The sequence below is a fragment of the Gossypium raimondii genome, chromosome 3 (genome assembly GCF_025698545.1).
Source record: "Gossypium raimondii isolate GPD5lz chromosome 3, ASM2569854v1, whole genome shotgun sequence".
Classification (NCBI taxonomy): domain Eukaryota; kingdom Viridiplantae; phylum Streptophyta; class Magnoliopsida; order Malvales; family Malvaceae; genus Gossypium; species Gossypium raimondii.
The window spans coordinates 56,978,921-56,996,857 of NC_068567.1; the positions used below are offsets into that span (position 1 = coordinate 56,978,921).

Sequence of the window (17,937 nt, forward strand, 5' to 3'; positions counted from 1 at the left end):
CGAAAAATTCAGTCGGGGGTCGGTTAAGGTTTTTTTGTTTGTTTGGTTAACGGTTAAATCGGTTCGACACGGGTGGTTAGCAAAAAAAAATTCGTAAACCAATTTACACCCTAGGCCTACTCCTCCCAATTTAAAACCCAACCCAATTTAAATCCATTAATTTTCTCTTAGGCTTACCAAATAGGTCCATTACCATTTGGTCCATTTCTCATCTCAACAGGTAGCAACAAACAACACCCCTCTTCTCCCTAATTTCACAATTTTCATTTTTCACTTTCACTTTCAGTCACTCTCACTCTCACTCTCATGACTCACAAACACAATCCGTTAGTCCCAACACCGTGAGGTCAGAGCCGATAGCCTTGAATCTCACCTCGGTCTTAACACCCAACACCGACATTCTCAAGCTCACCAACACTCGACAAGAATCGGAGTCCCGAGTCGCCGAATACCGTGTTTGCTTTCTTCTAACTTCATCTTAACCAATGCTATCCATGATTGTTGTCTTCTTTTGTACATATGAACACTTAGGGTATATATATTATGTAATTAATCATTTACAAGCGACTATGTAAAAAAAAACCCTAAACAAGAAAAAATGGTAAACATACATGAAAAATTTTAAACATCCAATTACACAAATCATCTTGCAAATACAAGTATACAACGAAAAATTTAGAAACCTTACCTAAAATTTGTCTTTCTCCATTTTGTCTCCTGCGCTTTTGAAATAACCAAATGTTGGTCGCTTTCCATTAAACCTCCGTGCTCTACTGAATTGAATAAATAATTTTTCAGTTTATCTTTTTGTCTCTTTGTGGGTATATCGTTTTTGGTTTTAAATTTTTCGGTGAATTGAATTAAATTCCTTCAGATTTTTTTTCTAACCCAATAAATATAGCTAATTGTTTTAATTACTTAGCTTAGAAAGCCCTTCCTTTTAAGGACATTGAGAAATCCACTAAATATAATTTTCTCGTGATCATTAATGAGTTAATTTTTTAATAGTCATGATCCTAAAATAAATAAATATTAAAATTTAAATTATTGAATATATTGTAATTAATGTATATTGTAATTAATGTAAGAAAAAAATGATCAGTTGGTTGTAATTAATGTAAGAATCGATTTCATTTTAATTAATTTGCAACTTATTTCATTTTCAACATGATTTTACAATGAATCGATTTGATCGGTAACTTTTGTTGAAAATTGAGACATTCTACTTCACTCTTTCTAAAAATTCAACTATACAATAATTAATGTACTAGCACGATACTAGGACAACAAGTCCAAAACGATTTTAAGAAAACTAACTTAGCAAAGACAATAAATAATGTAATGCATGATACTAATCTGACAATTCAAGTGATGCACCACAACATACGATTACATTAATCTCGAACATTGCAATGAAAAACAACATGGATCTTGGTTAAATTGCAATTTCGCTCACTCAATAATTCCTTTTGCACTCTGCTTTGAACAAGTTGTAAACTGCTTTGATGAAAGACCAATCTTTTCCAAGTCACTTAGTGCAAAAAAAGACGACTTACCTACCTTCACTCATAATTCAAAAAACTTGTTTAAATTAGCATAGAAAAGCTTTCCTTACCGATTTTAAAGGGCTTGTTTCTCTAACTTGGTAGATGCGAACAACATATATCTAGAAACCATAACATAAATTTAATAATTTTAGTGTTTTGATATCTTAACTAAACTTGTATATGTTTAATACTTTGATTATTCATCTAAACCTTAATTTTGTAATGGGTTAAACTAAACTTGTATATGTTGCTCTTGATCTTGCAGAATGTCAACCGAACCAACATCTATTGAGGGTAGTGTTACACCTCCTACTTCGATAGATTCTGAAAATTCGGGAGTTGGAGCTTCAATCCAAACAAAGGGGACTACCGGGAAAAGAAAAGCCCCTCCTCAAAGGTCAGAAGTTTGGTCTCACTTCACTAAGTTTATTAATAGTGAGGGTGCAAGTAAGGCTAAATGTAATTATTGTGAAAAGGAATTTTGTTGTGATATGAAAAAAATGGTACGGGGTCATTGAAATATCATATTGGTTCATGTAAGAAAAATCCTAGTAATGCTGTTGACACTAGTCAAGGACAACTAGTTTTACCTAGAAAGGGAGTTGATGGGGGGAAGGGAATCTTTCAACTTGGAGATTTGATCAAGAAGCATGTAGGAAAGGATTAGCACAAATGATTTTGATTGATGAATTACCTTTCAAGTTTGTTGAAAGTGAAGGTTTTAAGAAATTTATGTTTGTGGCATGTCCTAGGTTTCATATTCCTTCACGAACTGCTATGACTAAGGATGTTTATCAATTGTATCTAGATGAAAGAGTCAAGATAAAACAACTTTTGAGAAGTTCTTGTTCTAGAGTTTGCTTAACTACTGACACATGGACATCTTTGCAAAGAGTTAATTATTTGTGTCTCACTGCTCACTTTATTGATAACGATTGGAAATTGAATAAAAAGATTTTAAACTTTTGTCCAATTTCTAGTCATAAGGGTGAGTCCATTGGGATGGTGATTGAGAAATGCTTGTTGAATTGGAGGATTGATAAGTTGTTTACTGTTACTGTTGATAATGCAAGTTCAAATGATGTTGCTATTGGTTATTTGAGAAATAAATTTAACCCTCGAGGGGGTTTAGTTCAAAATGGTAAATATCTTCATATGAGATGCATGGCACACATTGTGAATTTGATTGTTGTTGAAGGCTTAAAGGAAATGAATAAATTTGTTGAACGTGTTAGGGGCTGTTAGATATGTGAGACAAACTCCAGCTAGATTACAAAAGTTTAAGGAGTGTGTTGTGGTGGAAAAGATAGAGTGCAAGAAGATGTTGTGTCTTGATGTTTGTACTAGGTGGAACTCGACCTACTTAATGTTAGACACTTTCGAAACTTTGAGAGAGCTTTTGAGAGATTTGAGGAGCAAGATACAAATTTTAGGGTTTGAACTTGAAAGGGAGAGGGTTGGCCTAGTGTGGATGATTGGGATAATGTTAGAAACTTGAGGATTTCTTGGAACACTTTTATGAAGTCACTTTATGTATATCGGCACTTCATATGTCACGTCCAATAATTTTTTGATGAGCTTTCCGAAATTGATATTCTTTTACGTGATGCTCAGTTAAATAGTAATGTTGATTTCAATGTTATGGCCATCAAGATGAAAGAGAAGTATGATAAGTATTGGGGTGATATTGATAAGATGAATTTGCTTATGTTTGTTGCTTGTGTTTTAGATCCTAGACAAAAACTAAAGTATCTTGAATTTGCACTTAGTGAAATGTCTAGTCCTGAAAAAGCTTGTGAAATGATGCAAAAGTTGAAGGAATCTTTGTATGAATTGTTTGATGAGTATAAGCCTCCACTTCATAATACTTGTAGCCAATCGAGTGTGTCAACACATGTTTCTATTGGTGAACCACAACAAAAAATGAAAAGGCGAATGCAAGCTTTGTATAAAAAGCGTGAGTTGGAAATTTGTGGTGAGGATAAAACATCTGAGTTGGATAAGTATCTAGCTGAGGCTAATGAAGAATTTGTTGAAGATTTTGATATTTTATTGTGGTGGAAAGTGAACAGTCCTAGATTTCCCACTCTTTCAAAAATTGCCAGAGATATGTTAGCTATACCGGTTTCTACGGTTGCTTCAGAGTCTGCATTTAGCACCGGAGGACGTGTGCTTGATCAATATAAGAGTTCTTTAACTCCTAAAATTGTACAAGCTCTTGTGTGTACTCAAGATTGGATTCGAAGATCATCATCACAATAAGACATAAAAAAGATTGAAGAACAAATCCAAGAGCTTGACAAGATTGAAAATGGTATGTTTATTGTTTTATTTTAATAGTTTCAATTTTTTTACCATATCACTCTTACTTATTTAATTGATTCAATGTTTAGACATTTCTTGGAATGCATTAGAGCCTACCTAGATTCATGAGCTTTCGTGAGTTGAAGGGTATGCTTACTACTATCTTATTCTTGTTAATTTATAATCTATTTGTATGTTTATATTATTTGAGTTTTTTTAAATGCGTATATTTCTATTATATGCTAAATTTTTGCTCATGGTTTTTTTAGGTTTAATGCAAATGGAGATATTTTGGAGAGATGAAATGAATATATTTTTGGAAAGATGAAATGGATATAAATGGAGAATGTTAAAACATACACTTCAATTATGTTTTAATTCAAGACTTATGTAATATTTTTAATTATGTAGTGATTCAAAGACTTATGTAATATTTTTAATTATGTAGTGATTCAAAGATTTATGTAATGTTTTTAATTATGTAGTGATTTAATTTGGGTAATTCGGGTAATTTGGGTAATTTTCGGGTAATTTTCGGGTAATTTGGGTAATTTGGGTAATTCGGGTAAGTCGGGTAATTCGGGTAATTTTTAACCAAAAATGAATAACACATATTTTTCGATTAATTCGGTTAACCGACCTTATTAACCGAAAAAAATTCGGTTCGGTTAATTATTTTTAAAAAAATTCGGTTCGGTTAACGGTTAAAAAATTTGAGAGGTCGGTTAATTCGGTTACAAGAATTTCAGGTCGGTTAACCGACTGAACACCCCTACTTTTAGCGGCGCTTTTCCCACAAACGCTGCTATATATCATCACTTTTAGCGACGCTTTTCCCACAAACGTCGCTGTAGAACAGATCATTAGCGACCCTTTTTCGTACAAATGTCGCTATAGAACAGACCTTCAGCAGCGCTTTTCACACAAACGCCGCTAAAAGCATATCTTTAAAAAAAATTTCAAATAATATTTATTTCTATGATAAATATTATATTATGTTTTAATGATAAATAAAAAATACTATTTACATTAAATTTTCTATGAAAATTTTAACTTTAAAACTAAATATAAAATTTAATGAATTTAAATTTAGAATTTAAAAGAATAAATTAATAACATAATTAAAATTCAAAAGTTAGAACTCTTAAGTAAAAATAAAAATTTAGAATCAAAACTAAAATAAATAATACATATGCAAGGTAATAAAACATACAATGCATTTTCTTAATCAAGTAAATCTTGGTAATAAAAGATATAATAAATTTACTTAATCAAGGAAATCTTGTAATGAACTCAAAGCAATGAGCCTTAGAGAAAAACTTTTGAGCATGGCTTCGAATTTGAACTGCAGATTTGGTGCCTACATGCTCTGCAGGAAAATAAGAGTAACTTAAACTATTCAAACCATAGTGAACGTGGAAAAGATAAGTAAATCAGTTCAACTCATTGTGCACTTACCTTCTATTTGTGCCAGCCACGACCATACAACCTTAAAGCTTCAAGAAACCCGACCAAAAATCAACCTGACCCACCAAATTGACTATAAATTCAAGATTCAAGCAAAAAAGCAAATTTGATTATGAGAAAAATGAAGAAAATGATTGAGGAACTTTAAAGACCATAGTCCTGACCAATCAAATGCTGAGCTAAAAAATTGATAATTGAATCAAACCAAAGTCCAAAGAAACTCTAGTAAACTAAACATACTACTCATTGCAACATTTTCGAATTTTTTTGACGTGAGACATGATGACAACCCAAGCACCATGTTCTGGTTACTCGACTCGGATGTCTCTAAGCGGGATATTTCGCCTTACTCGTGCTAGCTTGTTAGCAGAGTGAGTGCAAGAAATTGGACAGCCACACGAACCTTTTTACGCGAGATGTGATGACAACCCAAGCACCATGTTCCAGTTACTCGACCCGATGTACAACCCTAATTTTTCACTCCTAACATTCGTATCAGAGGAGTATTATTATTTATTCTCTTTTTTTGTATTCCAAAAATTGGCATGTGATATAAGGTAGGCAGTCAAGCAAACTCATAATTCCTAAAAATTTCTTACCCACTAAGGGCCAGTTCTTCATTGCTTTTGAAAAGTGCTTTTGAAAAGTGCTGTGAAAAAAGTGCTTTTGAGAAGTGCTTTTGAAAAGTTTGGTTTAAAATTTGTTGTCAAAAAGTGCTTTTGAGAAATAAAATGTCCATTTTAGACATGTTATTATCAAGTAACAAATATGCATTTAAATAATATTTAAATTAGTTAATATTATTATATTTTAGTAAGAATATAAAAAATTATTATAACTTGTTGTTAATATTTTAATATATGAAATATAAATTTTAAATATTTTAAGCAATAAATATTAATTATTTATAAAATTTAATTAGAATATATAAACTATATTTTAAATATTTAAATATAACCATTAAATATTTGTAATTAGTATTTAAAAAATATTTTTTTTATTTTTAATTAATGATTTTAACACAATTGTAATTAAGCACCAAGAAAAAAAATAAAAATACCATGTTATTGGAGGGGTGAAAAAGTAATTAAGCACCAAAAGTGCTTTTGGGAGAGGAAAAGCTAAAATTTTTAGCTTCTCCTTTTCAGCTCCTTTTCAGAAAGCACTTCTGAAAAGCTAAAAATTTCAGCCAAAAGCAGCTTGTTCTTCACAGCTTTTCTTTCAAAAGTGCTTTTGGAGTCAGAAGTGTTTTTTTAAGCAATGAAGAACTGGCCCTAAGTCTAGGTTATTGAAAAGTTTATGTATAAATAACTAAATAGCTAAATAGGTCAAACCATAAGTGTACCATCCCAATTTATCAAGGAAATTATTTAACTTCCACGAGAAACATGCAAAAAGCGGCAACAGATAAGCAAATTAGAATCAATTTATGTTTCCCTCCCCCAACTTATTTTACATTGTCCTAATATAATTTAAAGAATAAAAAGTAAAAATAAGTAGGAAAAAGAGAGAAAAAGAAACTCCCCATGTATTTCAACGTCGTGGAGGATGGCCTCGTAGGTGTGTCCACGGTGTTAAATGGTAGGTCATTGGCTGAAATTGAAGGAATTTTGTGGGCTGACATGGGGGCTTCAATTTTGTCTTGGAAGGTCTGCCTACAAAATAAAATAGAATAGAAGGAAAAAAATAAAAATAAAAATAAGATAAAATGTGTAATTTTTATTTGTCGAATTTATTAGCTAAGCTATAAACTCGAGAAATAAATTATTAAAAACCAAGATTACGAGATTTAGTAAAATAGTCGTGATAAATGCACCAGGTAAGTTCCCAGGAAAGAGAAGTGAGTCACAATGGACATTCTTAAGTACCAAGTCTTTCCTTAGACAAAAATGATCTTGACATGCATTTTCATTTTCTGTTTTACCAAAAATTTTATTTGCATAAAGGGAAAATTTTGGTTGCCTCCTAACAGCGCTTTGTTTAACGTCATTAGCTCGACGACCTATTATTCAAGTTCTGGGTTCCTCAAGAACAATCTCCTCAACTGTGTGCATTTGCAAATTCTTGTAAAAGGGTTTCAGTCGTTGACCATTCACCTTAAAGCACTTCCGGGTTTTTTCGCTTTCAATTTCCACTGCACCATTCGAGAATAAATTAGTTATAATGAATGGACCTATCCATTTGGATTGAAGCTTACCAGTAAAATTTTTTAAGGCGGAGTCGTATAGGAGAACTTTCTGTCCTATTGAAAACTGCTTCCTAGTGATCAACTTATCATGAAATGCCTTCGTCTTTTCTTTATAAACTCGAGCATTTTCATACGCATCGCTTCTAATTTCCTCGAGTTCCTAGATTTCCAACTTTCGAGACTTTTCTGCAAACTCCATCTCCATATTACACTGCTTAACTGCCCAAAATGGCTTGTGCTCTAATTCGACTGGGAGATGGCACGGTTTACCAAAAACGAGTCGATAAGGTGACATGCCTATTGGTCCCTTGTAAGTTGTCCTATAAGCCCAAAGTGCGTCATTTAGTCTCAAGCTCCAATCCTTTCTGTTAGGTTTAACAGTCTTCTCCAAGATGAACTTGATTTCACAGTTTGACACTTCAACTTGCCCGTTTGTTTGTGGATGGTAAGTAGTGGCAATTCGTTGAGTCACTCCATATTTCCCCATAAGTACACTTACAACCTTAGTGAAAAATGAGTTCCTCTGTCACTAATTAATGCTCGTGGAGTGCCAAACCTGGAAAAGATAGAAATTTTAAGAAAGTCAACCACAGTCTTAGCATTATCATTGCTAGTAGCCTTTGCCTCTATCCACTTAGAAACGTAATCAGCAGCTAAGAGTATATAAAAATTACATAAAGAAAAAACAAAATGACCCATAAAATCAATACCCCATACATCAAAAATTTCACAAATATGAATAGGAGTAAGGGGCATCTCATTTCAACGACTAAGGTTACCAACTTTTTGGCATCTTTCATAGGTTTTGCAGAATAAAAAGGCATCACGAAATATGTTTGGCCAAAATAGTCCACACTCAAGAATTTTATGTGCAGTGCGTTTAGGTCCAAAGTGTCCTCCGCATGCATAAGAATGACAAAAAGTTAAGATAAACTGTACCTCTGTTTCTGCTACACACGGTCGGATTACCTAATCGGAGCAATGCTTCCAAAGGTAAGGATCATTCCAAATGTAATACCGAGCATCCTTTTTTATCTTATCTTTTCTCGACCTTGGTAATTCTGAAGAACAGTATCTGTAACAAGATAATTTACTATTTCTGTGTACCAAGGATGAATTGCTTTTGTTGAAAACAGGTTTTCATCTGAGAAGTTGTCTTTCAATGGTGTGTAGTCTACTGGAATTGGTAATCGACTCAGATGGTCAGCTACTAAGTTTTCACATCCCTTTTTATCCCAAATTTCAAAATCGAACTCTTGTAGGAGCAGAATCCACCTAATCAGTCGAGGTTTTACCTCCTTCTTCCCTATTAAATATTTTAAACTACATGATCAGAGAAAATAATCACCTTAGTTCCCAATAGGTAAGAAATTTGTCTAAAGCAAACACAACAGCTAATAATTCTTTCTCACTGGTTGTGTAATTGCTTTGTGCTACATCTAAAGTCTTCAAAGCATAGTAGATAACATGATGCTCTTTCCCTATTCTTTCGCCAAGTACAGCTCCCACACTTCGATCACTTGCATTACACATGAATTCGAATGGGAAGTTCCAATTTGGCAGTTGCACTGTAGAAGCGGAGACCAATTTCTGCTTCAGCAAGTCAAATGCGTCTTTACAAGTTTGGTCAAATTCAAATTCTTTATCCTTTTGTAATAGACTGCAAAACAGTTGCGCGATCTTTGAGAAGTCTTTTATGAATCGTTTATAAAATCTTGCATGGCCAAGAAACGAACGTACTCCCTTCACAGATGTGGGGTAAGGTAATGAGTCAATAATATCTGTTTTTACTTTATCGACCTCAATACCTTCTGAGGAAACTATATGACACAAAATTAATCCTTTGTGAACCATGAAGTGGCATTTTTTATAATTTAAAACAAGATTAAATTCTAGGCATCTTTGTAATATCTTAGCAAGATTATCGAGACATTCGTTAAAAGAGTTACCGTACACCGTGAAATCATCCATGAAGACTTCAATAATTTTCTCGACATAATCAGAGAATATACTCACCATGCATCTTTGAAAAGTGTCCAGAGCATTACAGAGTCCAAACGACATTCGTCTATACGCAAACGTTCCAAAGGGGCACGTAAAGTTATTTTGTCTTGATCATCAGGAGCCACCGAAATTTGGAAAAATCCTGAGTACCTATCGAGACAACAATAATGGGTCTTACCAGCTAATCGCTCGAGCATTTGATCGATGAAGGGAAGTAGAAAATGGTCTTTCCGACTAGCCACATTCAACTTCTTGTAATCGATGCAAACCCTCTATCGAGCTTTTCACCACTGTCACGCCAATTTTCTTGGGCATGACATGAGTCGGGCTACACCAATCACTGTTGGAGATCGGGTATATCATTTCAGCATCTAGCATTTTCTGGATCTCCTTCTTTACTACCTCCATCATGGGTGGATTAAGGCGCCTCTGAGCATCTCTATTTGGTTTCGTGTTATCTTCGATGGAAATTCTGTGCATACAAGTGGATGGACTTAGCCATTTTATGTCAGTTATTGTCCAACCAATATCTTCTTTATGATCCCTCAGAACTCTAACTAGACTTTCCTCCTCGTCTTTGGTTAGTTTGTTTGACACTATCACCGGTAAGGTGTATTTTTCTCCCAAGAAGACGTACTTAAGGTGGTCCGGCAATACTTTAAGCTCCAAGGTTGGTGGCTGTAAAATCGAAGGCAACATTTTAGTTTAGGAAGGTAATAGTTTAAATTGGTTACCTTGATTCGTCAACGATAGTTGCGTCTCCAAGTGTTTGACAATTTCTTTCAACGGATCTTCTATCGCAACGAATTTTCTATAATTGCTAATTCCTTGAGATGATTTAAAACATCCATGTCAATGCTTCTGTAAAGGACAGTTTCCAACTCATCAAAGTCATGATATTCAGAATAAGTTTGAGTTAAACAGTCTATAACATCAATGCTAGAAATATTTGATAGTGAGTTAGGATAACCCATAGCTTCGTAAACATTGAATTTCATGATTTCACCATCAAACTCCATTGTCAGTGTTTCGCTCCAAACGTCAATTTTTGTACTTGCGGTACTTAGGAATGGCCTTCCAAGTAAAATGTCAGATGAATTAGTTGAGTTATCATCCTCTATATTAATAATGTAGAAATCTGCAAGGAAAATTAATTCGTTAACTTTAACAAGGACGTCTTCAAGCAACCCTTCGGGATATACGACTGACTTGTCCACCAACTGGATTATTACTCCTGTCTTTTTTAAAGAACCCTCGTTAATCAACTTATAAATAGGATAAGACATAACATTAATAGAAGCCCCAAAATCTCACATGGCTTTCTTAATGCCTACATTACCTATTTCACAGGAAATAGCAAACATACCTTGGTCATTGTATTTAGGTGGAACTTTCTTTTGCAGTACTGCGGAGACATTTTCTCCTACATTTACTCTTTCATTTCCTATTAACCTCCTCTTGCTAGTACACAATTCCTTGAGGAATTTTGCATAACGAGAGATTTGTTTGATAGCGTCGAGCAAAGGGATATTTACCTCCACCTTCCTGAGTGTTTCGAGGATTTCTTTTTCCTTCTTCTCTTTCTTATCCTTTGCAAGCCTCCCTGGAAAAGGAGGTGGCATCACAACTGGTTTCTGAATTTTTGATTCCGATCTAGTTTTTGGATCAGAGACTTACTTTTCTCGTTCCTTGTCTTGCCCATGACTTTTGTTTGAAACTATTTCTAGAACCTTTCCGCTACGAAGAGTTATTACACTTGTATTCTGCTGAGGATTCAGCTCTGTCTGGGAAGGTAATTTACCTTGAGATTCTAAATGATTAACCGCCATTGAGAGTTTACTAACTTGATTAGTTAACTCTTGTACTAATGCATATATCCTCTGTTGGTATTTTACAGCATCAACGGTAAGTCTCTCCATAACAGCTTCTAGAGATGTGCTCGGCTTGGGTGGCAGTTGCGGTGGTTGCAGAGGTCTCGGTTGGTATGATAGATTATATTGGGGATTAGCTCCGTAATTCAATTTGGGATGATCCTTCCACTCGAGATTGTAAGTGTTGGAGAAAGGATCATAGCTTCTTTGTAGAGGTCCCAAAAAACCTCCGGCAGCGTCAACGTGTGCGGTTGAATTTTCGTTAAGGATTGGGTACAAATCCATCGGATGTTCAGATGTAGTACAAATTTCACACAGTTGGGTCAGATTCTTCTTTTCTGTAAGCATAGATTGAACAATATTAGTAAGCTTATCCAATTTATCTTCTAAGGATGAAATGTTTACCCCATTAACCCGTCTTGTGGGTTTTGAATTTAGCCGATACTGTTGAGAATTTACCGCCATGGTGGATATCAATTCTCTTGCTCTTTGAGGAGTCATATTGACAAGCACCCCTCCACTAGCAGCGTCAATCATTTTCATTTCCATAGGGAGCAAACCCTCGTAGAAATATTGAAGAAGTGATTGTTCGGTCAAACCGTGTTGAGGACAACTTGCACATATTTTTTGTACCGCTCCCAATAGTCGTAGAGCGATTCACTCTCTATTTGGCGAATTCCTACTATGTCTCTCCTAAGTTCAACTGCTCGCAATGCTAGGAAAAATCTGTCAAGAAATACAAGAGATAAGTCATCCTACGTTGTAATAGAATTGAGGGTTAAGTAAAATAACCATTCTTTTACTGTATAAACTAAAGAAAAAAAGAAAGGCCCGAAGTTTGATTTCATCTTTGGTTACTCCCTGAGGTTTCATGCTTGAGCAGACCATGTGGAATTCTCTCAAGTGAGTGTGTGGATTTTCATTCTTCAAGCCTCGAAAAGTGGGCAAAAGGTGGATCAGGCCTGATTTCAACTCGAACAGGCTTTTTTCGGTTGGATAGATGATGCATAACGGTGTTTGCTCGTTGGGAGCAGCGACTAGTTGACGAATGGTTCAGTTTGTCATCCTTTCTGGTTCATCGAGGTTGTCTTCTGCTTCTTTTGTTTTAGGCAGTGGTTCGGTCTCAGGATCAACCACCTCAACTTGTTTCCCTCATCGAATTGTCTCTGCATGAATTGCTTGGCTCAACTTTTCGACGTTGGATTCTAGGATCCCTTGTCCTAGCTCAACTTCTACTTTACTTGCACGTTTAAGAGCTTCTGTCTCTTTTCGTCGTGCTCATGCTGATTTCTCAATCTCTGGGTCGTATTTGAGATCTCCGGAAGAAGATCTGGTCATGAAGACGATTTAAACAATTGTGAGTGTTGCCAGTCCCCGGCAACAACGCCAAAACTAATCGGTGTCGATTCCACCAATATAATCCTATGCCTAATTTGTAAATTTAAGCAGTATAGGGAGTAGGGTCGATCCCTCAGGGACTGAGTTTGCTGCTAATTGTTGCTCTCTTGACCAGATTTATGTTAGGGCGATTGTCGTGCCCAAGAAATTCAGGAGGGATAAAATTTGAAACCTGAAATAAATAAATAAAATGCATAAAAAGTAAAAGCTAAAGACAAAATAATAAAAATAGTTAAATAATTCTGAAGAAAAACTAATTAAACTAAGCTCAGCTTTAGGCACGAGTTCTTCCTCGTCTCTGAATCGATCCTCAAAATTAGATGAACTCCTCTTTTTCAATAAGCTAGTTATAGCTACCAAGGACACCTCAGACACCAACTCTTCCTTGTGTAAATTAGTTATGGAATGTCCTATATCGAACTCTTACTGATCGAACAACCAAAGAAACGCTCATTATTTAGAACTTCAACAGCTTTGCATTCTAGAAGAGCCCAGCTCGAACCAATGTCCTCAACCGTGTGGGACATTTAAATCCGGTTACTACTTCCCTTGACGGAACCAAACAACAATCCCCACTTGGGACGCCGATGTGTTCACGAAAAACCAATCAGACAATCGATCCTTTCAGAATTCCAACTGTACGTCTAACCACAATAACTCAAACAATGTCTTTTTTGACGTAGTCTTGATCTGAATTTGTAAGTTGACAAAATCGTACTCTTAATCTGGAGAAATAATAAGTACTGGAATTTAGGAGTTAAATTGCTCGGGTTCATAACTCACGGGTTTTGACTAGGCTAATTCCAACCTAAAGCTGAAAATGGATTTAGTTAACTAAGGTTTGCGGCATATTGGAGAATGTTGGATAAATGAAAAAGAAAATGTAAGTAGTGTAGTTGGTGACAAGCTAGAAATTAATAAATTGAAAGTAAAGAAACCAAAGATGAAAGCTTAATAGAAAACTTGATAGAAAACTTGATTAATGACTTGATGATTAAATGAACAAAGTAGCCCCCTATTTATACTAGTGGCTAAATTAAGAGCCACTAGCCATAGAAAATTAAGGAAATAAAATATTCCATGATATAAAAATCCCTACATAATCTCCTACTAAGTCAACATAAAATTTTAGCTAACTATATCTTGGAAAAAATTCTGCTTTGGCCCGCCTTCTTTGCTCTTTTCTTCAATCTAGCCCAATTGTTTCCTTTTTCTTCTATTTGACCCCAAATTGTACCCCTGCAAAAAATTCAATATAAACATGGAAAAATCAGTTGTGCACTCTCATAAATTAACCAATTTAGTTACATAAAATATGTAATTTTAGCATTTAATCAGTAACATAAACACGGGCGGATACCAATGGGTAGGTAGGGGCTCTGGCCCTCAAAATTGGAAATTTTCAATTCAAACCGCTTACATATGATCAAATTATAAATCAATATAAAGGAAAATTATGCTTTGGCCCCCTAAAAAAATGGAAAAAAAGTATACTTAATCCTTTCAAAAATTATAAAATCATAAACTAATACATGATAAAATATATATTTGACATCTCAGAAAATTACAATTCAATTTTGGCCCCTAAAATAAATTCTGGATTCGCCCCTGCATAGACAAATGCCATTGTAAAAATAATATCTAACACAAATCACTTCAAAAGAGATTGTAACTGGCTGGCCTCTAGTGATATTCAAATAGGGCAGCAAACTACATATTCCAATAAAAAAACAATGAACCATAATAAACCCAAAGATACTACTTTTAAAACTATAAAAACAATGAACCAGTAATATAAACCTTTAGCTTTGATGCATTTTCTTGATAGACATCATCGAGTTCATAATTACGTCCAATGAAACTAAAGTTAACTTAACTCATATTTAGTGAGAGCGAAACTGATTCAAAATCAGTAAAAGCTAAATTCCAAAACCAAATACCTTTTGGGGCCATTGCTTGCTGCTTCCTCAAACCCTTCTAAATTCTAAACAATAAATGAATTACAGACAAAAAAAAGTTTAGAAATATTGTTTTTAAAGAAACATTTGAAAGAAGAGAGAAATGAGAAGGACCCGTCAATAGAGAAGCTAATGAGCCATCTAGAGTTAGCTCTCGATGGGAAGAGTGGAGAAGATGAGCCGATTAGGGTTCTCAAACTTACTTTAATGTCCAATAGGCACTGCGAACCTGGGTCCATTTCGTATGGGCCTGATTTTTTTTCCAGTAAATAAGTGGAGTCATCAAAATCGTCTTAGAAGTTGTTGAAGAAATCGACATAGTGAGCTTGTTGTCGGAAGCGATGACGCCTTCGCCGAAGATCTCCGGTATGTCAACATCGTCGACTTCCATGGCTAAACCTTAGTCGTCTAGGCCCGTCATGAATTCCATCGGCATCGGCCTCATCTTCCCCCTTTTCTTTAGGCTTCTAGGGATTTCTTTCGTTTGTTTAATTTTAATTATTTTTGTTGAAATATCACGCTGAGCTTATATAGCGTCAAACAAGGCTGTACAATTGATTATGGATTTTACAACGTTTTTAGAAAAAAAACGCCAGTAAAAAATTAAATTTCTATAGTGAAACGGCACCGTTTTGAAAAAAATTAATATATAGTTGCGGCTTTTTTTGACCAAACGCTACTATTGCTTACCTTTTGCGGCGTTTTTCTCTTAAACACTGCTAATGATAGACTATTTTTACAATTTTATATTTAATTATTATATAATTCATATCAATTTTAAATAAATAATTTTGAAAATTTAAGAAATATTTAAAAGAATTAGATAAATTTTAAATTTTATGTAAGAAAACAAAACAAAAACAAAAAATTTAAAATATGAAAAAAAACTTTAAAAACTATATTAATGATAATTTTAATAAATTAAAATTCATATTATCTCTTTTACAATTATATAGTAAATTATTTAATATATAAATTAAAAACCTAATCAGTCATATACCCAAAACACTTTAAAATTATTTTAAATAATAGTATTTTAATTTCTTTTCCATTTTTAACATATATTTTTCTATGTTTTTACTTTCAAATATTTTCTACGTGTCATTTAACAAATCTCAAGTAAACCTTAAATCCTAAACCATTTAATATATATAAAGTTTATCTATTATCTCTTAAACAATTTAAACTATAATCATAATTTTAATATATTAAAATTAATATTATCTCTTTACAATTATATAAGAAATTATTTAATATATAAATTAAAAATACTAATTAATCTAAACCCTAAATCGTTAACCCCTATCCTTTAAACCCTAAATTAAAAAACTAACTAGTCTAAACCCTAAACCCTAACCTGACCCCTAAATTCCTAAACCCTATAAATCCCTAACTCTTAACCCCTAACCTCTAATCCCCTAACCCCTAAACCTTAAATCTCAACCCTTAAACCATAATCCCTAATCCCTAATCCCTAAATCCATACTCCCTAAACCTTACACTATTAACTCTTAAACTGACCTTAAATCTTAAATTAACTATATACCTTAAACTAAAAACCCTAAACTATAGTGATAATTAATTTAATATTTTAAAATTAATACTATCTCTTTTACGATTATATAAGAAATTATTTAATATATAAATTAAAAACAATCAAGAATGTACCCAAAAATTTTAAAATTATTTTAAATATTAGTATTTTAATTTTTCCATTTTTAACAAATATTTTTCTATGTTTTTATTTCAAATTATTTCTACGTGTCATTATTTCAAATTTATCCATTTTTAACAGATATTCAATTAAAATAAATTGAATTTTAATTAATATAAATAAACCAATTAAATAGTAAATAGACAGATAAAATGTTTTTGCGGCGCTTTTTCAAAAACGCCGCTAAAGCTTCGAGCATTAGCGGCGCTTCTTGGAAAACGCCGCTACAGCCTCGAGCATTAGCGGTGCTTTTTCAAAAACACCGCTAACTCCCCGAGCACTAGCGGCACTTTTTGGAAAATGCCGCTAAAGCCCCGAGTAGCGGCGCTTCTTGGAAAACACCGCTAAAGCCCTGAGCATTAGCGGCGCTTTTTCAAAAACGCCACTAAAGCCCCGAAAGGTCATAAAACGATGCCGCTGGGCTTAGGTTTTTTGCGGCGTTTTTTCCAAAAAAACGCCGCTAATGCTCATTTTTAGCGGCACTTTCTTGAAAGCGCCGTAATTCTCAATCTTTAGCGGTGTTTTACGTAAAGTGCCGCTAATGCTTGATTTTTAGCGGCATTTTTTATCCAAACGCCGCTAAAAATGCCGCTAAAAGCGTGTAAGATAAATATTATTTCTATAATTATATAGATCTTTATTTCTAAAATTAAAAAAATAAATAAAAATATTTAAAAATTTATTCCTAAAATTGAAATTAAAAAAAATTATAATTACGAAAAAGGAATGAGATTACTTAGAATTGAACCCAAGCTCTCATACATAAAACATAATACTCCTGCCATTAAGCTAAAAGATTATTGGCAATTAAATTAATGTTATTTTACTTTTTGAATCATCAATTATATATATTATAATAATTTTATCTTTGAATTTTTTTATAATTAAATTATAAATCATATGCATAATATTACAAATATATTATCTGTTAAAAACTTAAATATATATTTTAAGTTGTTTCTATCTTTTAAAATTTATTTCATTAATAATTTTAATTAATATGTAGTTATTTAAATAATAATAATTTTATAAAACACATGGGATAGAAAATTAATTACTTAAAATAAAACAATTCTAATAAAAAGAGTTTAAAAACAAAAATTGAATTCAACCATGAGATCATCCTTCATCTTTCTCGAGCTCATTTGAATACAACCATGAGATCATCTTTGATCTTTCTCCAACTCATCTTTCTTAGAAATAAGTAATATATAATAAAGTCAACAAAGAATTTTATATAAGTTTTATATATAAAATTGGGAGGTCACTCTCAAAATTTTCTTTTTCTCCCTGAACAAGTCTTCTTCCTATGTTTTTTGTTTGGACTATCAATAGTTTCTGTCAGACGACGTTATTGCTTTTTGATTCATGTTTGTTCTTATGACTTTGATTAAAAAATTGAAAATTTCATCTTATTCTAGAAATATTTGTATAAAAAAATCCTCCAATCTTTTTCCTCTCCGCCTTATTATAAATTACTTATTGA

The 17,937-nt window shown here is 33.3% G+C and overlaps 2 protein-coding genes across 2 annotated transcripts; one reads left to right on the forward strand and one right to left on the reverse strand.

Annotated features, from left to right (window-relative positions):
* Window positions 1-3,163: 3,163 nt before the first annotated feature.
* On the forward strand, window positions 3,164-4,161 carry LOC105764173 (zinc finger BED domain-containing protein DAYSLEEPER-like). The gene is made up of 2 exons (XM_052627801.1): window positions 3,164-3,861; window positions 4,121-4,161. The coding sequence occupies exon 1, from the start codon at window positions 3,189-3,191 to the stop codon at window positions 3,807-3,809; it is 621 nt and encodes a 206-aa protein (XP_052483761.1). The 5' UTR covers window positions 3,164-3,188; the 3' UTR covers window positions 3,810-3,861; window positions 4,121-4,161.
* A 3,505-nt stretch (window positions 4,162-7,666) lies between these two features.
* On the reverse strand, window positions 7,667-7,993 carry LOC128039990 (uncharacterized). Its single transcript, XM_052628948.1, has one exon. The coding sequence runs from the start codon at window positions 7,991-7,993 to the stop codon at window positions 7,667-7,669; it is 327 nt and encodes a 108-aa protein (XP_052484908.1).
* Window positions 7,994-17,937: the final 9,944 nt, after the last annotated feature.

Excerpts from the sequence above, each read along its gene's own strand:
- LOC105764173 (XM_052627801.1), top strand. The coding sequence starts at position 3,189 with ATGGCCATCAAGATGAAAGAGAAGTATGATAAGTATTGGGGTGATATT.
- LOC128039990 (XM_052628948.1), bottom strand. The coding sequence starts at position 7,993 with ATGGGGAAATATGGAGTGACTCAACGAATTGCCACTACTTACCATCCA.